General features: G+C 42.4%; 1 protein-coding gene across 2 annotated transcripts in view; it reads left to right on the top strand.

Moving 5' to 3' along the window:
• The window catches only part of PELI1 (pellino E3 ubiquitin protein ligase 1), a 58,887-nt gene extending 35,836 nt beyond the window's left edge, over positions 1-23,051 (top strand). For both annotated transcript variants that reach the window (XM_028721880.2, XM_028721879.2), the window contains exons 2-7: positions 6,783-6,927; positions 8,760-8,889; positions 16,363-16,464; positions 19,511-19,708; positions 19,825-20,013; positions 21,553-23,051. In XM_028721880.2, coding sequence (XP_028577713.1) covers positions 6,857-6,927; positions 8,760-8,889; positions 16,363-16,464; positions 19,511-19,708; positions 19,825-20,013; positions 21,553-22,119 — 1,257 coding nt within the window. In that variant the 5' untranslated portion in view covers positions 6,783-6,856 and the 3' untranslated portion in view covers positions 22,120-23,051. The remainder of the gene's footprint in view (positions 1-6,782; positions 6,928-8,759; positions 8,890-16,362; positions 16,465-19,510; positions 19,709-19,824; positions 20,014-21,552) is intronic.
• The last annotated feature ends 202 nt before the right edge of the window (positions 23,052-23,253 follow it).

The raw sequence follows: 23,253 nt of genomic DNA, 5'->3' as shown, positions 1-23,253 counted from the left end.
TTTCCAGGGCAGTATTATGTGAACCAGATAATCAAAGAAGTAGAAATACTTGGCACAACTTTTTGAAAGTTAAAACTTTCAAGAAATGGAATTAATAGTGTCCAGTATTGTGTAGTTCCATAAGCCAACCTCTCTTATCAAAGTGAAACCCTTGCATGTTGCATGCTTAGTTCTTATGCAGTCAAATAGAATTATGTGAGTGAAGCCCAGTAGCAAAGCATGTTCTTAAACCATTTAATAGCGTTTTAAGGAGGCAAAGCACCAGTAAACAAGATAACCAATTCACTAAATAATATCCTATACATTTGTCATGCACAATAAGTGCATGCTCAGGATTAGTGCAAGAAAGTTGCATGCATATACTTCTAACTATTTTACAAATGTGTACCTCCTTACATTCCATTTTGAAGAGCTATAGCTTTGTATCAGCAAGGGGGGGAATTGCAGCTTCCTAGAAACTGGGTTTTTCCACGCTGTATCTTCCTCCTACCCCCTCCTTTTGTTGCATCTAGTAAAAATGACTGACTTTAATAGTTTTAAAACAACATAAAGCAATGGTTAAGAGTGTTAGAGTTTTGGATTTGGGAAGCCGAGATTCAAATCCTTGCTTAGTTGTGAAGCTCCCTGGGCTTACCTTGGGCAAGTCTCTTAGCCCAAACGACCTGTTAGGAAAGTTGTAAAATTGAAAATGTGACTTTGAACTCTCCTAGGACAACTATGGTTGTGATAACTAAGGTGGCCATTGAAGTGCTTCTGTAAATCATGCTTCAAGAATAACCACTATCAGGATAACTCAATATGGAAAGACTTACCCACAAATTTTGGTGCATGGGAGGCACCCAGTTGAAGGGTGTGGTGGGGAGACTGTGTGTTGGCAGGGTATAGCTTTTTCCTCAGAAAAGAAGTTGCTTGGCCAGTGGCTTGACAGTTCTTTATTCCATCTTCCTGATACTTCCTTACGTGTTAATTTTGGAAAAACTGGAGACCAAATTCCCCACCATTGATCTGCCAATTACCACGCAAGGGTGGTTAAAGACAATTTTGAGCTTGCGAGAGAGCTGGGCTTTGACACCCAGGATCCCCTGCCTGAGCTTCTCTCTGGCCTGCAACATTCCAAATGATGCTGAAGTTTGCCTTGCCAAGTTGTGTGTGTGTTTTGACAGGGTGATCCTGAATGGTTCATTACCAGGTGACCTGCCAGGGGAGTTCAAGTTTGTTTCCTGGTGAGGAAATAGTGTGTTCGACTACATATTAGGGTCCTCAGCACTGATAAGTCAGTTTGAAACAGTTCAGGTGGTAGACCACATCGAGAGCGGTCGCCTCTCTATGATCTTAACTATCAACTCCCCCTTTCCCATGTGCCCCCTTCAGGAACCCCCTGTCAATGGAAGTGACTCAGCTTGAGCCATGAACTTTGCCGTGAGTGACCACACCACTAGCAATTATTCATCTTTGACCTTGGCCACCAAATTTGACAGTCCCATGCTTGCGCCTCTGCCTCTGCCTCTGATCCCTGATGCAAGCAAAGATGTGCTTAGGATCCCTTGGACCACAGACTCACCTTACAAACTTCTCCAACAGTTCCAAAGTGAGACCATGTAGGAATACAGAGCTTCTATAATTAACTCAGTAAACCCCCAAGAAGCTATTGAAACATTTGAAATCCTAATAAGATCTCTAAATGACTTTTCAAAACAACAATTCAAGATGCAGAAACAATCCAGGGAGCCCTTTGCTGCTGTCTGGTTTGATAAAGAATGCAGAGCACTCAGAGCACACATCCGGAGTATCTGTTGACACCATCATAAGGAAGAGGCAACCGCCCTATCCCCATAATATTTCAGGTCTTAAAATTTGTTGCAGCATCTTATTTAAAAAAGAGATCTGAACATACCAACAAACAATAGGAACAGCTCCTTTATACCATAACCTCAAACAAGGAAAGGAGATTCTGGTCCTTAGTTTCTGGGGCATTCAGTACTACTTACCTCTCCTCTCCACCCATTTTGCCTAGTGGTTTGTACCACTACTTTTCAGGTGTCCTGCACGATGAACATTCCAGTGGAGTGACTTGTCATCATTCTATGCAAATGGATGCCCCCGAGTGGCCCCAAGTTTCATCAGATGAAATAAAAATGTTAATAGGCCAGTTAAAGCAAGGGAAAGCCACTGGCCCAGATGGGATAGGCCCCAATGTTCTTAAACTACACCCCGACTGGTGGGGCCTCTTGCTGGCCAACCTGTTCACATGGGTAGATATGACTGGACTTATGCCAGAGGCATGCACAAGCACAATTATCATTTCAATATGCAGTAAGGGAGAGTTCGCATTACCATCTAACTATAGACCATTAAGCCTCCTCTCTACAGTGGGGAAGCTATATGCTAAACATCTCTTGGGAAAGCTTACCCAGTGGATGTCCCAATTTGCCTTACCAGGCTCTGAGCAGTTGGGTTTATGTCAAGGAAAAACTACCTTAGATCATTGTCATACTTTCTCACCTAGTGGACAAATACTCTAGGGTTCCTAATCAAAAACTTTATACCATCTTTTTGAATCTAAAAGAAGCCTTTGACTCAATCCCAAGGGAGTTGCTCTGGAATAAACCGTCCAAAATGAACATCCACTTAAAGGTTACTTTTTCTCATTAGAAAACTAAACACTTCCAAGAAGTGCCGGGTGAAATGCTCTCAATTAGGCAGCCTAACCCCAAAAATTGTCGTCTACAAAGGGATAAAACAGGGTTGCATCTTAGCCCCATATTAATTCATTCTTTTCCTAAAAGACCTCACTCCCTGTTTACGCGGGGTGGGTGGCCACTGCCCAAAGCTCAGCTCCATCCACATTCCCATCTTACTATATGTCAACAATGCAGTCATTCTGTCTTGCACAAGGGTTGACTTAAAGCAGCTTCTGTGCTGCTGCCAGGAATAATGTATAGCTAACAGCCTGGAACTGAACTTCACAAAATCTAAAGTGCTTGTTTTTTCAAGATCTGGAAGCCTCACAGGTGGGAGATCAGTGGTAACCTGTTGGAACAGGTTAAAAATTTGAAATACCTAGGCACCCTACCTACAATATAACGCCTCCTGAAAATACCATTGTAAGCTCGCACTTAACGGGGTGGATACTTTTGCTCTGGTTATTACCCATTTCTTCTTCAACAGAGGGATTCAATACATCCCAGCTACACTAAAGGTCTTTAATGCAAAAGTAGGCCCAAAACTTATGCATGGCATCCCATTATGGATTGGTGCAGTTAACCAGTTGTTGAAACACATCCAATCAAAATTTCTGTGCAAAATCCTGGGGCTGCCAAAGTGTGCTGTATGCAGCCATGTGTCTGGAAACGGGCTTCTGGAAACCAAAGCGTGGCTCACCACTATAAAATTCTGGCCCCGCCTACATTTCATGTCTGGCTTTTCTTTAACTTTCCATATGCTAGCAGAATTCCACCACTCAATGGTTAGCTTGCATTGAGAACAAAATCAAAACCTGTAGCCTGTCACTCGAGTCGCTGCTTATGCTCCCACAATTGGAAGCATTCTAAACAATCAGGCGTAGAATTCTAGAGATTGAATTCCAGACTCTTAGCCACACAGCCAATAAAACCCGTTCCCCATTGGGGTTAGGAATTCCATCCTCGTATGGTCAGGGCACTCCATATTTACATCATCTTTACAATCCCCACCTACACAGAGCTCTTTTCCTCGCAAGATTTAATGTTTTGCCATCTACAAGGTAGATTCTCTAAAATCCCATATCCTGAAAAGCACTCCCTTTGTGACAGAAAACAGGTCGAATCCATCACACATGTTTTATTTCATTGCCCATTTTATGCAAAAATAAAAAATAAAAAATAAATAAATTGGTCCCCTTGTTGAAGGAGGAGATCTATCACACTGACTCTTCCAGGGTGTCCTATCTGCTGAATAATTGTAGGATTGATGCTGGGGGGAATGTGGCAAGATTTTTGAGTGATGCCATGAAATTACATCACCATAGGTCCTAAGAGCCACTTTTGTATTTCACGACGTCTGGACGGTTTTATCCTAACGTACCTCTTACTATCTTTTATTACCCGTGTTGTGTTCTGATCCATATATACAACACACTCTTTCTATGCCAGTAAAGGAGATTGATTGATTAATACTTGTTATTTTTCATGCTTTATGTGACCTATCAAATAACCTACAAGCCACTTGTAGAATCTAGCAGAAGTTTAGCACTTATTTCTCTGTCAATTGCTTCCAGAAAAAAATCCAGTTCAACCCTGTCAAATCACTGGATTTCAAATCATTGTAATTTCACATGATAAAGTTTGGGGTAGTATCCCAGCATGCAGTTCTTTCCTTCTGTTCAAAATTTAGTGTGAGATGGTGGTATATGGACCAAAAAGCCACCATCCCATAACACAACATGCACCACAGTGTAAAAGGAGCATTAGAAATCAGAACAGAAGCACTAGCATTATATCCAGTAATACTAATGCAATAAATCCCACATCTGAATGCAGCCTTTGAAAGAAGCCTTGTTCTCTCTCCAGCGCAGCAGAAATAACACTCCCCAAGTGTTATGCAGTGCAGGCATAAAACTCAACATTACCATGCCACAGAAGTGGCTGGGTGATCTTATCTTTCTTGTTCCTTCCCTCTTCCTCACACGACCTGTGCTAACTATGATAAAGATATTCCTAAATCCTGGCTGTAAAATAATTTGTTTGTTCCCACCCCACTACAAAAAAGCATAGTTAAGAGGAAGAATGCAACGCCTTGTTCCTATTTACTGATTGATTATTAGTGATCAGGGAGCATTAGATCTGTACCAGTTCTATATGTTAAGTGCAGTTCTTGTATCACTTTATGTAAGCTGGAGATTATTCTGACAAGTGGCACTTAAATAGGTTTCTGTATTTTTCCACCTCTGTACTTCAAATGTAACATGTACACTCAATTCAAAACTGAATCTTCTACTTTCTATTCCTTTAGCACCATTCAGAAGCAGGATGCTATAGCTAAAAATGCATCACTAAACATTGATTGTGAAAGTGGTCCTCAAGTAGTTATTTTCCTTAAACCCCTTGGACTACATAATAATGTAAATATCATTTCATCTTCCAAGCTAGTTTCCTTTATCATACCCAACTTGCATTTCAGATGTGGCTGCCTATAGAAGTCAGCAGAATATTGTGGCTTCCACTTAAAACTTGTTTTCACCATGATATTTGCAGTCTGTAGGCATTGTCACAAGGGGCTAAGGGGGCGCAGGTGTCCACATACTGTCTTGCCCACATTCCACACACCAAAGCTGCCAGAGCGTTTTGGCAAGTGTATTCTCAGCCATTGCTACTTGTCCTGACTTGGGGTGGGGTGAAGAAAAAGAAGCACGAATCAATGGTCACAGGGAGGGGAAAGCCTCAACAGCTGCCAATACAATAGGCCTAAAGTGAGTCTCCAGGATCTCTCCACTCCCCTTCCTCTGACTGCAGCTGCTGTTTCAAGATCCATTCTCTCATTTTGGCACACTGTCTTTTCTGTCTTTTGGCATTTCTGCCTTTTGGACTGGAAAGTTCTAGAGCCCCCAACTCTCCAAGGCAATTCAGATTCCACCCAGGTTTGAATAGGGAGGAACTGAAAGATTAATGTGGCTCATAGGCCCATTATTCCAGGCTGAATATAGAATAGCAGAGTGTGATTGTGTATGCAATATCCATATTTGGTTATAAATCTGTTACCTACTTCTGAATAAATATGCTTATGATTAAAACATTGTGGGTGTGGGTGTAGGTTTTACTTTGTGGACTACCTAGCCATACTGGCTGGGGCTGATGAGATCTGTAGCCGTAAAAGACTGAGGGGGAATGCCCCTTTATCCATTTATCATATATCTATATCTATCTATCATCTATCTAGCTACCTATCTATCATGTTACTGACACTGTTGTTAAGATTACTCCAGCATGTATCTTAACAGCATTTATTTATAATTATATTTCTGTCCCACTTTTCATGGTTTTCCACCTCCCCATTTGATCCTCACAACAACCCCATGTGGTTAGGGTATGATAGGCTAAGAGATGGTGGCAGGACTAAGGTCACCCAGTAAATTTAATATCTGAATCGGAATTTGAACCCCAGTCTCTCAATTCTTAGCAAAGCACAGTAACCACTACAGCACACTGTCTCTCTGTAAGTGTGGCAAATGTCATCATTATTAATGATATCCAAGACAACCTGTGAATGGGAGGCTTGGGCAATATACAGGATCCTTTTTGCACAAGTGGGCTCAACAGCAGATGAAAGAAAGCTAGTTCTTGTCATTTCTTTTTGTAATACAGTCATACCTCATGTTACGTTTCTTCAGGTTGCGTCCTGCAGCGATCCAGAAGTACCGGAAAGTTACTTCCGGCTTTCGGTGCTCGCACATGTGCAGTAGTGCTAAATCGCGCTTCGCACATGTGCACAAGCACCAAATTGTGCCGCGTACCTTCGCAGATACAGCGCTTCAGGTTGTGGGCTTTTCACGTTGCGAACGGGCCCTGGAACGGATCCTGTTTGCAACTAGAGGTACCACCGTACATGACTCGAGTTAGTTTTCAACCCACAGAGAAAAGCTGAGCAAAGAAAAAATAGCACCCTATAGCTCCTATAATGAATGAAGTAGGCTTGGAAGGTGAACTATATACTGTTGGTCAGTCTGCAGTGCTTGGCAAAACTGATAGGTGAAACTAATTTCTCCTAAGCCACTCCAATTTATGTCTTAACTTCTCCACTCTCCTCAGGAAATAATGAAAAAGGTTTGCCAAGGTTCTTGATCAGAGAAGTGGACTTTGAGATAAAGGAACTAACTAGGCTCATGTTTTCGCCTGATCAAGAAAACCATCCGTCAAAAGCACCAGTGAAATATGGTGAACTGATTGTATTGGGGTAAGTATTTCTTATTAAAATGAGACCCAGTGAAAATGCATTTAACTCTGTGAAGAAAAGCTGTTTTGCTTGTCACTATATGCAATGCCATCTGGACCTGTGAAGATTATTTCCACTGCCATTTTCTTCTTGCACCCTGACTTCAATCTAAAGCCATCATAATAATGTTGGAAGACATGGTTAGTTAGGATATGCCCTCATGGTCTTACTGTTGTTCATGACTTTGGACATGATCCAGCCACCACTAAACATTTCTAAGCTCCATCAGTTCCCACAGGAGAGATTTAACATATATGTAAGCTTCTCACTGAAATCAATAGGGCTTAATGATGGCTGTATTGTGTCATTTATTTTGAAGGTATTTGGTTATGGTACATTAGGCTATAAGTAACAGACCTGTTAGCAAGAGAGAGCATCTGTTCTTATAGGCTACCCTTCAGTATATCTGAGTGGACAGTTTCACATAAATTTTACATTTCTGCAGTGATTTTTAGAAGGACCTCAGTGAACTTGTAATACTATCTCTAGGGGTGTTTTATATATATATATTTAAATCATTTGCACCCCTATCATTGAAATGCACAAGTAGTCGTAACAAAAAAAATCATACTATAAATTAACAATTTAAAAAACAGTTACAAAATAATTAAAACACTAAAACAACAGTAGGTAAATAGCACTAAACAGCCAAATATCAGTAATACAGCAGCAGTAAAAATTATTCCAAATATACAAAGACTTTTATTTTGGGTTGAGCATGAGACTCTTAATCTCAGGTTGTGGGCTCGAGCCCCATGCTGAGCAAAGGATTCCTACATTGCAGGGGGTTGGACTAGATGACCCTTGTGGTTCCTTCCAATTCTACAATTCTATGATTCTAAGTAGCCAGGATATCTCCACCTGCCCTGCTTCCACTGCCCATTCATTTGGCAAACAATTAGTTACAAACTGAATGCCTTCTTAAAAAGGAAGGTTTTTACTAGCTTTCAGAATACCATTGAAGAGACGATAAGGTGTTCCTTTCTTGGGAGGGAATTTCAGCCACAGGGAGGGGGGAGCCCCTCTTTTTAGTCCTAACCAAGTATACTGCAAGGGATTCTGGGTCACACAGAAGGGCCTTTGATGGTGATCATGTTATACAGGAGAGAAGGAGGTCCTTCAGATATCCCAGTCTTAAACCATTAAGGATTTTAAAGGGAATCACCGGCACTTTGGATTGTTCCTGGAAACAAATTGGAAGCTACTGCAGCTGTTTAGGTTTGAAAAGCACATGCTCAATTTTAACAACTTGGCCATGGACTCTTCAAAGGCAGCTCCATGTATTTACATACAGCTCCATTGCAGTAATCCAGATGTAATGCAGCTAGTGCCATGGCCAGCTCTGCGTCTCCAGGAATGCGCACAGTTGGTGCCCAAGTCTCAGCTGGGCAAAGGCACTTCTGGCCTCGGCAAGACACCTGGGCAACCAGGGTCAAGGCCACATACAGAAAAATCCCCATACTACACACCTGCATTTTCAAGGGGAATGTAGCCACATCCCACACAGGTTAAACCCCAAGAACTGAGTCAGTTCTACTGACTGTGACCACCGTGTCAGGATTAAACTTCAGTTTGTTTGCCCACATCAGTTCATTTCAGCCATGAAGGCATAGATCACCACCACATTCAGTGTATCTACTTGAGTGATGCACAACTTTTTTATAATAAAAAACTACACTTTTTAAAAAAAGATCTTTAATTCCACAGGTTTGTGGTAATATGTCCAAATTAATTCAGAGGCAACCCATCCACAAATACCCTCTGTAATGTCTTCATTCACCCTTTTCCCACAGGTACAATGGCTCTCTGCCAAATGGAGATCGAGGAAGAAGAAAAAGCAGATTTGCTTTATTTAAAAGAGCCAAAGCAAATGGGGTGAAACCTAGCACTGTGCACATTGCCTGTACGCCTCAGGCAGCAAAGGTAAGCTTGACTAATGAGCTATCGTCACCAAAGGCCAGCATTTGTTTCGTTATATGGCAGCGGCACTTGCAGCAAATTCTGGTAATGAAGTTCACTGAAGTATTCCAATGCAAAGCTAGTTCTTCTGAAAAAGCTAATCTTGGTCATGGAAATGAAGACATTTTCAATAATATTATTTACACTTGCATCCTGCCCTTCTCCACTGAAGTCATGGAAGTGTCCATGTATGTGAATGCTGGACTTGGTCCTTGCAGCCACCCTGCCAGAGTAGGCTGGGCTGAGAACAGGAGTGTCCTAAGATCCACCTTGTGAGCTTCAGTGGTGGAGCATCTGCTTTGCATGTAGAGGTCCCGGGTTCAGTGCTTGGCATCTCCAGGCAGTGCTGGGAAAACACTCCTGTCTGGAACTCCTGGAGAGATTGGAATCTGAAGCTGGCCAAAATCCAAAACTTTAACCACTGCAACCCACTGCCTCTTGAAAACGTTCACTCTTAAGAGTAAACATTTTCTCAAGCAGCACTGCTCACTATTTCCCACATTCATGTAACACTTGTGGTGGGTACTGTATGGGAAATGCAACAATGCATCTCCTATTTTGAAGGGGTTCTGTCAGTGCTGGAGGGTCAGAGCTCGTTTAAACTGGTACTGAGGTTAGGATAAGGCAATATTAGCAGGTAGTTTATTTCCTTGGTCAATCTCTGGCCTTTGGCACTTGAGATGTGTTTTTTTCCAGGACCTACCCTGTTTCTGTGACTGTGGTTTAGAATCATAGAAGAGTTGGAATAGACCACAAGGGCCATTGAGTCCAACCCCCTGCCAAGCAGGAAACACCATCAGAGCACTCCTGACATATGGTTGTCAAGCCTCTGCTTCAAGACCTCCAAAGAAGGAGACTCCACCACACTCCTTGGCAGCAAATTCCACTGTCGAACAGCTCTTACTGTCAGGAAGTTCTTCCTAATGTTTAGGTGGAATCTTCTTTCTTGTAGTTTGGATCCATTGCTCCGTGTCCGCTTCTCTGGAGCAGCAGAAAACAACCTTTCTCCCTCCTCTATGTGGCATCCTTTTATATATTTGAACATGGCTATCATATCACCCCTTAACCTCCTCTTCTCCAGGCTAAACATGCCCAGCTCCCTTAGCCGTTCCTCATAAGGCATCGTTTCCAGGCCTTTGACCATTTTGGTTGCCCTCCCCTGGACATGTTCCAGTTTGTCAGTGTCCTTCTTTTAACGGTTTGTTTTAACCGTTTTTAATTTCTGAATTTTGAATTCTTGTAACCACCCCTGGAACTCTTCCCCTCCCTCTTCTGGGCCACTTGTAGTTCCCCTTCCCTGGCTGCTCATGTTTTCCTAGGCCCTCCTATCTGGGCAGCCCCCCACCCCACCCCGTGGGTCTGTGGTGCAAAAGCAGCTCAGCTAACCACCACAAGATAAAGGTTGTAATGCATATGACTTTTTATAATCAGCCAGTGGAAAATATTATTTATTTATTTAATCAGACTATAGCTCATACAGCAGCACCTGTGGAAAAAGCAAATTCTGTGTTAGGGATAATGAGAAAAGGGCTGGGAAATAAAAATACCAGTACCAAAATGTCATTATATCAATATTTGTTGCGACTGCACTTGGACTGCTGTGTTCATTTCTGGTCAGCAAGCCTGAAAAAAGATCTCACAAGTGCAGAAGAGGACAACCAAAATGATCAAGAGATTGGAGCAATTTGCATGTGAAGAAAGCTTTTTAGTTTAGAAAAAAAGGTGAATAAGATGGGAAAATATGATAGAGGTGTATAAAATTATGCATGGTTTGGAGAGAATGGATAGGGAGAATCTTTCCCTCTTTAGATGCTGCAACTTGGGGCCATCCAGTGAAGCTGGAAGAGTCAGAGAAAGGAATGTCCTTCACAGCACATTAATTAACCTCTGGAATTCACTTCCACAAAGGGTAGTGATGGCCACCAACAGATTGAGGTTGAATACCGACAAGACAGAAATAGTGTTTCTGGGAGTCATTTTGCACTCATAGCTGTCCGTGGAGCCTTGCAAGTCTCCACTGCTTGTTCCTCCGCTGCGAGGCCTTCTAGGATGCCACTGCTACTGCTACCCCCTCCTGTCACCTCCACGAGGACATGCGGGCCACCACTGATTGTGCCACCACCGCGAGGCCTTGCAGGTTGTCGCTGCTACTGCTGACACGTACCGCAGTCATGGCAGACTGTTTCTGCCACTGCTGCTTCTGCCTCCTAGCAGGCTTGCTGGCAATCTGGCAGTCCCAGATTATTTGTATTCACTATGATTCATTGCCGTACTTTGGATTATCCTGAATACCACCATTTGGTAGCCAAGCCCAAAACCAAAAGTCCTGTTGGGATGCATTTTTGCTTGCCTGCTGATGAAACTGTGTGATGATCGATAATATTGTTGCTTATCCATTTTGGACCCTTAAGTAGTAGCAGTTGCCAGGACATTGTCCTTTTCGCCCCTGTATGGTTCCATCCTTAATTCAGACATTGTGTTGGATTGCAATATTTAGTAGGTGATATTGTGAGGTTTAGCTGCTGATAACATTGCGGTGTTTAGCTGGTTAGTTATCACAATGTTGAAAACCAGATATCACCTAGCTGTTACACACATTGTGATTCGCGATATATTGCCAGCTCAAATATTATGAAACAATTATCACAATGTGAACTTCAAACTGGTTTGGGATGATATATCACCCAGCCCTACTGCTCAGTCACTCCTACTAACCTCCATGAGTGAGAGACCTTTGATGGTCCTTTTAGCAAGTGTGGCTCCTTTGCATATAGACCAGGAGTGAGGAAACTGTGGGACTCCCCACTCCCATCCTCCCCAATCTTGGTTAAGTCTGATGGGAGTCAGAGTTTTGCAATATCTAAAGGGCCACCCACCCCTGATACAGACACTGCTGGTATTCTCCTTAGAAAGCTGACTGTGATCTGACTGCTGAAATGGCAGGAGCAGGTTCGTTTCCAACCACTCACTAAGATACAGAGTGAAAGATGAACTGGAAAGAGTCAGAATTGCTTTGTACATGTAGTCCTTGAAGGAGGAAGGGTCTTTCATGCTCCCTAGTTTGAAGCTCTCACAGTGGTCTGTGTCTGATCAGTTATAGACAACCAGGCATTATCTTGCAAAACAAGCTACCATCACATTCACCAATTCCGGGCTGTCAAATAGCACACTTAATGTGCTTTGCTAATTTATTCCAACCTGCACTGAATAAATTTATATTTCTTTTTGTCTTCTAGCGTCTCCCATTTTGTCCAAATGACTTACTAATCACCACAGAGTATTTAAGTAACAAGGCCTGTTTTGATAAACCCCACTTTTCTTCCCCATGTCCCCAGTGGTAATAGCTGGAAGGATGGGGGAGGAAGCTCTGTCAGCCATCGCCATTTGTGTCTCATCCTTTGTGACACTTAATCATCCTTAGGATCTTAATCACTCAGGGTGTCTAGGCCAGCATATGGCTAACAGTAGGCATGACTAATATGCTTGTTCCATAGCAACATGTGATCTGTTGTGAAGCAGTAAGTGGGACCAGTTGGGTTTGTTTTGTTGGATAGATCAGTCATGCAGTTAAAAAAAAAGGTTTGTAATTCACAGTTGTGAAGTGACACACCTGCACCTAATTAGCATCTCTTGAGTTCAGGCTTTCAGTGAACTCAACAGGAGGCTGCTAATGCTGGCTTCTGAATGTATGCTTTCTATCTCTGTGCTGGTAGTGATGGAAGTAGCTCCACAGCATCTCCAGAAAGAGCTGGAGCGTCTAGCAATAAAATAAAGGCAATATGTGTAGAGCACTCTTATGAATCTGTTTTCTCTGTTCTTCATGTTCCAAAGCTGTGCTAGGGAAGGTGGGTGGGTTTTGTGCAGGGAGGATAGCAGCATTTCATTCCACAGTTGCTCAAAATGAACTTACCTTGCAGCACTTCACCAGCACTCATTAAAACAGGGAATGCAGAACCTGCTGATCTCCTTTTTTGGGTGGAGGGGCTAGGCTACAACTCCCATCATCCCTAACTATTGACCATGTTGCCTGTGACTGCTGGAAGGGGGACTCCAACAACATCAGGGGGTAGCAGGTTATGAAACTATCAAGAACAAGGCCTTAAGGATGGTTAGATTTTCTCTCTCTCTCTCTCTCTCTCTCTCTCTCTCTCTCTCTCTCTCTCTCTTTCTTCTTCTTCTTCTTCTTCTTCTTCTTCTTCTTCTTCTTCTTCTTCTTCTTCTATCACTGGTAGCTGAGTGAGATTGTCTGCCATGAACATGGTCTTAACAGTGAGTCCGTAAGTGACTGTAGAGGCCAATTCTGGATCCACACGCCCTTCCACAGTGGGGACATAGATTTCCGGGTGGGAGTTGATCACAGTGAGGGTTTGCCAAATATGCCTTCCTCTTAGCATGTTTCTCCCTTTTGTCCTGAGTTTGAGCATCTTCAAAGTCCATGACACCTTTGGTCAAGGCTGTTCTCCAACTGGAGCACTCGCAGGCCAGTGTTTCCCAGTTGTCTGTGTTTATACTATATTTTTTAAAGATTTGCCTTGAGGGAGTCTTTAAACCACTTTTGTTGTCCGCAGGTATTTCGCTTTCCGTTTTTAAGTTTGGAATAGAGTAGTTGCTTTGGAAGACAATAATCAGGCATCCGAACAATATGACCAGTCCAATGAAGTTGATGTTGAAGGATCATTGCTTCAACACTGGTGATCTTTCCTTTTTTCAGTACACTGGCATCAGTTGCCTTTCTTCCCAAGTGAAATTTGAAGACTTTGGCAGGTATCCCATCAGGTCCGCTGGCGTTGTTGTTTCTCATTTGCTTAATAGCTGTACACAACTCTCCCAGATTTGGAGATATTGCAAGCTCATCTCTAATATGTTTTTGCGGAATTTATGGGAGGACCCCAGCAGCTACGGGGGAGTTGTGGTTAAGGAGATGCTGGTAAAGTTCTTTCCAGAGTAGTGCAATAGCTTCTTTATCTTTTAGAAGTGTGGTACCATCTGCTGAGCATAGGGGGCATGTGCCACGATTTATTGGCCCATAGATGGTCTTTGTGGTTTTAAAGAAACTCTGTGCACCATGGGTGTCGGCTAAGTGCTGGATCTCTTGAGCTTTTTTTATTCACCAGGTTTTCTTTAGTTCTCTGGTTCTTCTTTGAACCTCAGTCTCAGCATTGGCATAGGTTTTTTTTTTCTTAGTGGCGCAGTTTCTATCTCTTTGCCAGATCTGAAAGCTCTTCCTTTTCTTGTGAATAATGTGTTCAATCTCCCTGGCCTTCTCATCAAACCAGTCCTGGTGTTTCTTGGTTTGGTATCCAGTGGTTTGTTCACAGGCTGAAGTAAAGGATGTTTTTAGCTTGGTCCAGTGTTCCTCGATGTTATAGGGAACTCTGAAAGCAGATGGTCCTTAAGAATCGTTGGGAAGCAATCCTGCTTAATGGGATCTTGAAGGGCTCGAGTGTTCAATTTGCGCCTTAGTTTCCTTCCTTGAAGCCTGCGTTGAGGTATAATATGTGATGTTGAGTACGTCTGAACTCTCATCTGTGTGTCATCTTCAGTTAATTTAGGGTTGTGCTCATTGCTGTTTTAAGAAAGTAACCAAGATATGTGCTTAACATACTCAGAGTGGTGGAGCTAAGGTGACTTTAAAGCACTGCATTGTTTGAACTGTCTATTTGTACCCTTTCTTTGAACGGTTGGTTTTCAAAGATTACAAGAAAACCAAAGTAAAGGTTAAGCATGGTGCAGAGCAGAGGACATGCGGACTTTCTCCACCAATAGCCCTTGCCTTCATTCATTTATTTAAACTATTTATTAACATGTTGGCTTTTTCACTAAAAAGAGAAATTGCAAAGCAGTTCACAAAAACACACGCAATGATATTAACAGGTAAATTGCATCAAAGTATTTTTAAAAATACAGTGCCAAAAAATAATCAGGAGACTGAAGGCTGCTGCCACAGTGATCAGTATAACAGCAATTGGTAACAATAATGATTTAACTGTCATTGAAGCAGATGAATTCTCTGAGGTTAGCAGAGTGTTTCCACCCCTTATACCGTAAAAGCAAACCTCCTGCTTGTTTTGCTTGGCTGTGCTGGAGCAGGATGCTGCCATGCGCAGCAATTTCACGTAGCATGAGCCCAGCCCACTTCTCTGATACAGAGTGTAAGGAGAGGGGTGTGTCATAGTCTTCCTGGATGGCAGCAGCAATGACAAAAGGTTTGGGTAGCGATGAAAGTAAGGCTTGCATTAGAGGTGGGAAAACTCCTATAGTCCCTGACCTTTGGCTGTGCTGGCTGGAGCTGATAGGAATTGGAATCCCACAACATCGGTGGGGCCTCTGCTTCTCCAGCCCTGGTTCAAATGAATACAGTATGGGCCATCTTCCCAGGGTTGCTCCAAAATATCAGCTGCCTCCATTACAGACAAAAGGAAGAAGAGTCATGGTCATGCTGAGACATATCATTGGTCGGGTGATATTGCAGAATCACTGCCATGGCAGGCTGCGCATGTGTGTGAGTAAGTGAGATAAAATGCTGGTAATAAGCATGAAATTAAAAGAGGAGTATGCAGTTAGCATGTATTAAGAAAGTCATGACATTACTATTTATTATTTGATGTCAGAGCTCTTGGCCAAATATTGAGAACTTGAGACATCAGAAGGTTTTAGCAGTAATAAAAAGGTAAAGGTACCGCTGACCGTTAGGTCCAGTTGCAGACGACTCTGGGGTTGCGCGCTCATCTTGCTCTGTAGGCCGAGGGAGCTGGCATTTGTCGCAGACAGCTTCCGAGTCATGTGGCCAGCATGACTAAGCCGCTTCTGGAGAGCCAGTGCAGCACACGGAAATGCCGTTTACCTTCCCGCCGGAGCAGTACAGTACCTATTATCTACTTGCACTTTGACGTGCTTTTGAACTGCTAGGTTGGCAGGAGCTGGAACAAAGCAATGGGAGCTCACCCCGTCACGGGGATTTGAACCACCGACTTTCTGATCAGCAAGCCCAAGAGGCTCAGTGGTTTAGACCACAGCGCCACCTACATACCTTTTAGCAGTAATAGTGGAAGTTAAATGGTCATATTGGTTATGCTGAAATCATACTGAAGTATTTCTCTCCTAACCTAGGTCATTAGGAAATTGAGATGGAGTACTGCAGTTTCATTACGTGACCTGTAAAACACTTATCTGAAATAGTGAGACTTGGAAAATCATAACTGTGTGTGTGTTTGAACCTCTTTTTGATTGCCCTATCAACAAAGTCCTCTATGTAGTTCACACAGTATTAAAACAATAGACATTTAAAATGTTAACTGTTAACCATTCAAAATTCTGCCTTAAAACCAGCCTTATTCTAGCAGGAGTGTGCTTTGTTAGGATGAAGAATTGCTCTTGCTAATCTATTTTATCTGTCCGGTTTATCATAATCAAAAATACACTTTTTCTTTTCCACAGGCAATAAGCAACAAGGACCAGCATAGTATATCCTACACCTTATCTCGAGTTCAAACAGTGGTGGTTGAATATACACATGACAGCAACACAGACATGTTTCAGGTATATAAAGTATGCTTGAGTTACAGATCACTCCAGAATTAAGACTGCTGTTGCCATCAGAACTTGTTCTCGTGTTGAAAGAAGCAACTACAGTTGCAGTAACATGAAAAAATAAGGTTTTTTATTTTGCTTGCCCAGGCCCTTAACACTAATAACATCAGCGACTCAACAACCCTGAGAAAAGTAAAACTAGAAAAGACCTTTGGGGGTTTATTGGCTAATGGAGACGGGAAGGAAGTCCCTGTAAAGAGCCAGGGGATCAGGGCTTTGTTCTCTTCTTGTCCACAGACAGCCAGAGTAAACATTTTTAGGGTCATGTAATTTGATCTTTCTCTTCCTTTCTTGTGTATCACCCTCCACCCCCCTTCTATAAAGGAACTTCCTTCACAAGCCAATTTTGAACTTTGTCTCAGCTGAAAACAATCACTACACGTTAATGAAAAGCTGTCTTGCTGGGTGCAGTGAACTATTTCTAGAGAGAGAATGCTCTTCAGATTTGAGTTTTGTTCTGATTTCTGATCTGGATTAAACTTAATGATTTTTGCTCAAAGTTCTATTAATATTTTATTACTATAATGGCACCCAAAATATACTACTTTTCTGTCTTACCTTCCTAGGACTTTTACATTGCAGATTTTGTAAGTCATAATGTGGACTACAGGCACTTTTAAATTCAGATCCAAGAAAAATAGCTGCTGCAGGGAAAGGGCAAAAAGTACTGTGTCGGTTCAAACTGTCCTATTGTGGCATGAATCTTCATAGGTAATAGCCTCTATCCAGTGTGCCAGATTTCCCCAAGACGGTGCCCTCCAGATGTTGTGTTGCCCCACTGGCCCCAGCCAATAATCCGGGATGATGGACGCCGTAGTCCAAAACATCTGAAAGACACCATGTTGAGGAAAGCTGAGCTGTGAGGTGTCAGGAGAAGGCCCTGGCCTGTCACAGGACCACAAAATTAAGTAGCTGCTGTCAATGCATTCTCATGAAATACACTGGCAAGCCACATACAGTGGTGCCCCGCAAGACGAATGCCTCGCAAGACGTAAAACCCGCTAGATGAAAGGGTTTTCCGTTTTTGAGTTGCTTCGCAAGACGATTTTCCCTATGGGCTTGCTTCGCAAGACGGAAACGTCTTGCAAGTCTTGCGATTTTTCCCCGCTCCCCCCCCCTTTTCTAAGCCGCTAATCCGCTAATAGCCGCTAAGCCTTTAATAGCCGCTAATAGCGCTAATCCGCTAAGCTGCTAATAGGGTTGCTTCGCAAGACGAAAAAACCGCTAGACGAAGAGACTCACGGAACGGATTATTTTCGTCTTGCGAGGCACCACTGTACCTGATCCTGATGAGAATTGTTTTTGTCAAGCAAGCAACACAAAAGAAACACACCATAAGCAATCTGAAGAATCAAAGTAGTAAAGCTTCCCCCCTGAAATTTACCAGTTCAGCCTGCAAGTGGCAGCTGCATGCCTCAAATGATCCCCTACAAGAAAATCAGATAGAAAATGAGCACACCAAGGAGTTCTAGTCCAGCCTTCACCCCATCATAATCCATTTTTATCTGTAGGAACTTTAATCTTTTGGAAATCCTTCCAACATATCATAGCCTGAAACAAAGCAGCCTTGTAAAAAGCATTGCTGCTTGAAGCGCTTCATCTCAGTGGCTTGCAGAAGGTCTCAAGTTTGTCTGAAACTGGAGAGTCGCTGCCACCCAGTGTAGAGAGTACTGAGCTAAGTGGACCAATGCTTTTACTCAGCCTACAGGAGCTTCTTTTGTCCCTATGTTGATACTTTTGATAGCATAAATTGGCCCAGGAACACATTCTAGGTGAGTGGCCAAAGGTTATCACAGTAGCAGGAGAGGTCTGCAGTTGCTGTTTGACATGATGGGCTGAGGGTGTCAAAACACTTCTCCTGTGATCCTTCGGGTGTAGACCAACGTGTAGAACCTGTTGGCTCTTGATCACTTCAAAACAGGGCAAATAAAAGTGCCGTCTTTGGTGCTTTCGAAATGAGGCTGTCACTTTGACTGAGGGTGCTTAAAAAACACAACATTTAAGATGTGCTGGTTCCAATAGCTGCTCAAACAATTTATTTTTATTTATTTATTAAACCTGTTCATTGCCCAAGGCAACCCAAAGTGACTTACAAACAAGCAAACCAACAAACAAAACAAAGCAATAAAGCCCACATAAACCCATTTGGACCCATTTCAGTAACTACTCAACAGCTATGCTGGGGGAGAATCTTCTGTGCTACTTCCTTGCAATACCCCCCCCCCCCATTAAGGGGCATTAATGTTTTGGTTTTGGAGAAGCTTTTGATAAAACTTGAAAAGTGTTGCTTGCTTTACCTAATAGGGGATTCTTGGATTGCAGCCAAGAGCAGCTGGCAACCCATTGTTTTCAGCCATTAAAAAAGGTGCGAGGCTATCTGTGTTCATGTTGAACTGAGTAGCTTATCTGTGTCCTGACCATATGCGTGTTGAGAGAACATTCCTAATTTCAGGCTACCATTTCCCCAACCATGTGGCGGGGATGTGTCCAGGGTCTCAGACTGAACAATACATGTGCTCTTTGATTCACCACAGCAAGGGCATTAATTGAAGAACTGCTGCTGGAATGTAGCTTTGGATTCACAACCCAGTACAAAAAAAATCTTGAACTTGAGAATGCATACTACTGTTCTATAACTTTGATGGAAGATATCAGTCTTAGGTCGGTTCTTCTGCTAAAGTGGAACTCTTTTCAGGGGGCACCTCCCCTCCCCTACAGTTTTTGGCAGTAGTTCTCAGCCATATTAGAATGCCTGCATTGGGAATTTCTGCATGCTTTCTTCAATGAATAGATGGATAGTATTATTTCCCATTGCTCCAAAGATCCCAAGGGGCTGTTCTTTGAGTCTGCATTACAGTACTAAAGCATTAGAAGTCAAATGATTGAGATAGGGTAGCATGCTTGAGACTTAGCTAGGGCAGGGATGAAATATTAATTGTTGACTTTCGCTAGAGTGCTTTGTATCTAATTCTATTATCCATTTTGTTTTTGTCAGATTGGACGATCAACAGAGAGCCCTATAGACTTCGTAGTGACAGATACTGTTCCCGGAAGCCAGAGCAATTCAGAGACTCAGTCTGTTCAGAGCACTATCTCAAGGTTTGCTTGCAGAATCATATGTGAACGAAATCCTCCTTTCACAGCAAGAATATATGCCGCTGGCTTTGACTCCTCCAAAAACATCTTTCTAGGGGTAAGGGGTTGCTTCCTTCTGCTTCTCAATGCACGTTTTAACATATTAGCGTGCTTTTCAACTGATCTGCAAAGAACCAATGAATGAAAGCTGTCTTGTTGATGTTTTCCCCATAGGAGAAAGCTGCCAAGTGGAAGACTTTGGATGGGCAAATGGATGGGTTAACCACAAATGGGGTTCTTGTTATGCATCCGCGCAATGGATTCACTGAAGACTCCAAGCCCGGAGTATGGAGGGAGATATCTGTATGTGGGAATGTGTTCAGTCTTCGTGAAACAAGATCTGCTCAGCAGAGGGGGAAAATGGTAAGTCTGAGAAAATAGCAAGTTTGCCAGACAGCTGTAAAGAGTGTCCGTGAAGATGTCATGCTACATTTGGAGTAGAATGCCCTATTTCCAAGAGCATCTAATCCACTACTAGATAGTTGCAGGATGAGGATCTATGTTATTATGAGCACCTTGTATTTATTGCTTTTCTGTGTGAAACGAAAGGTGAGGTACAAAAGATATTCTTTGCAAACACTCTTGCAATTACTGTCTTGTTTTCCAAGTGTCGGGCCCCTCCCATTTTCCCTCCCATCTTTCAAATTTGGAATATAGTTCCTTTTTCAGTACCTGCTACTTGGAACTTTATACAATCCTATATAATGCAAGCAGAAACCTAGATTGGTACCTATTATCTTTCGTAAGAAATATATTGCCAGTGGTCATGCATTTTAAATTTCCAGTAACACCACAGAAAAATGCTTCATGCTATGCTGGAAGCACTGTGGGAAATTATAAATTGTGACTAGACTCGGTTGCCTGAAACATCGTAGAATTCCAGGCCGGGTGTGTGTGTGTGTGTGTGTGTGTGTGTGTGTGTGTGTGTGTGTAAAGGGTGGGGCATTTTTGGTGAGGCCAGAGATGCCCCAGTGGAAATGTTGACAGAACGGAACAGGCCCACCAGTTTTAGCCATCAAGATGCAGTTCTAAAATCCATAAAATCAAGATACAGTTTTAAAGCAGTTTTAAAACAAAACAGTTGTGGGCTGTTCTGCAATGGGTTTTTAAAGAACTGTTGAAACCAAGACTGTTTCTTCCATTATGAAGTTGCTTCACGTAGCCAGTTATAGAACAAACTCCATTTTCCTAACTCCAGTCTTTTATTTCTGTGCTTAGTTAAAGCCAGTGTTTATACTGTGTGTTTCAAGAGTTCAAAGCCCTTCTTGTGCATCATCTTGGCAAAAAGAACTTTAATCTAGAATAGGGGCCAGCCATGTGACTTTTTATTTCAGGCTCAGATACTAAACAATTGTTAATAGTTGGTAATTTGAGTTGGCCATCATTGGCAAAATGATGGTTATAAAGCCATTCAAAGGAACAGTGTTTTTAGTTATCTGATGTGGCTACAGTGTTCTGGTCTCCTTACCTTTTTTATTTTTTAAATGAGGCATAGGCAAACTTGGCCCTCCAGATGTTTTGGGACTACAACTCCCATTATCTCTGACCACAGGTCCTGTTAGCTAGAGTTGATGGGAGCTGTACAGTGGTACCTTGGGTTAAGAACTTAGTTCATTCTGGAGATCCGTTCTTAACCTGAAACTCTTCTTAACCTGAAGCACCACTTTAGCTAATGGCGCCTCCCGCCACCGCGCAATTTCTGTTCTCACCCTGAAGCAAAGTTCTTAACCCGAGGTACTATTTCTGGGTTAGCGGAGTCTGTAACCTGAAGCGTCTGTAACTGGAAGCGTCTGTAACCCGAGGTACCACTGTAGTCCCAAAACATCTGGAGGGCCGAGTTTGCCTATGCCTGTTTTAAATTAAGTCATTGTTTGTGAAATTTGTATTTGTGTTCTCTTCTAGGTTGAAAATGAAACAAACCAACTTCAGGATGGTTCGTTGATTGACCTCTGTGGAGCAACATTACTGTGGCGCACTGCAGAAGGCCTTTCGCGCACTCCCACCGTGAAGCACTTGGAAGCTCTAAGACAGGAAATAAATGCCGCTCGACCTCAGTGCCCTGTGGGCTTTAACACACTAGCCTTTCCTAGTATGAAGAGGAAAGACGTTGTAGATGAAAAGCAACCCTGGGTTTACCTGAACTGTGGCCACGTCCATGGCTACCACAACTGGGGGAACAAAGAAGAGAGAGATGGAAAGGACCGGGAATGCCCCATGTGTCGATCTGTTGGCCCTTATGTGCCGCTCTGGCTTGGATGTGAAGCTGGATTTTATGTGGATGCTGGCCCTCCAACTCACGCATTCAGCCCATGTGGACATGTGTGCTCAGAAAAGACAACTGCCTATTGGTCCCAAATACCTCTTCCTCATGGTACCCACACTTTTCATGCAGCCTGTCCGTTCTGCGCACATCAGCTTTCTGGTGAACAAGGCTACATCAGACTTATTTTCCAAGGACCGCTTGACTAACTCGTGTTATCTGAGAACTGCATTTAAATACATAAGCTAAAAGATTCTAATTTCAAATGAACTGCCGTCTTAAATTCAACTATATTTCATTCTCTGGGCTTTGACAGTTTACTTTGAGATGAAGAATACTAATTATTTAAGTGGTGAATTCCTCTGTAGATAATGGATGAAGCTGGTTATGTAGGAAAGATTGGTGGTGGATAGCGGGAGCAGACTGAAGGTAGTTCCTAGCCCATCATTTTTGAGATGGAAAAGATAACATTCTTTGCCTTCAATGTAAATGATTTGAATAACATGCCTTTAATATCTAAAATTTGTCTTTTTAAAAAGTATATAATTGAGGGGTGAAAGTGATCAGTTCAAAAGGATATGAGTTTACAGCTTGGATACAAACATGTAAGATAGAGCAACATGTATAGTAACTCCTTTTTCTATTTATCTTTGCTATGAAAAATTATCCTAGGTGACTTGGATAGAGTAGCATGGTAGTTGTGTGTTGCATCCATTGACTGGATGTGTAGATTAGTTCTGGATCAGGAAAGGGTAGGAGATGGGAATATGATAGATGAGCTTTCTTTATTTTGTAAGAGACTAAATCAATATTGAGTTGGTAGAAAAGCAGCAGGTTTTAAAACATAACTAAAGCAAATTAAATTGATGTGCTTTTTGAAGTGCTTAACTACATGTTGGATTACTTGATAAAATCCTTGTTTTTTCTTTCTCTTTCTCTGTCTGGTAGAACTGTAACAAAATGAACTGGTCACATAACATTTACCTGATACTTGGAATATGCAATTTGCCCTCAATGAAGTTCTTTTCTCCCTCCATGTTATATATTATGTATTTGGTTTGTTTTTTGTTGCCTTGTTTTTTTGCATTTGCAGCACTGAAGGGTTTATGCTTATTTAAATAAAAAAGAAAACACCAAGGTATGTAAGGTGTTCAGTTTTCTTCCTCTGCTGGGAGAAACAAGAGAGAGCCAGGAAGTGAGTTAGGCAGGTTCTGGACATCAGAGTAGGAATGGATACTGGAGCACAGTAGGATACCATGGAGATGTATTTTTGTACATGTTCATACATACTGTACCATTGCAAAAGGCCATAGTCAATTCATTTTCCCTCCCTAAAATGGAAA

Source organism: Podarcis muralis, chromosome 3 (genome assembly GCF_964188315.1).
Source record: "Podarcis muralis chromosome 3, rPodMur119.hap1.1, whole genome shotgun sequence".
NCBI lineage: Eukaryota > Metazoa > Chordata > Lepidosauria > Squamata > Lacertidae > Podarcis > Podarcis muralis.
This window is presented reverse-complemented; position numbering and strand designations above follow the sequence as displayed.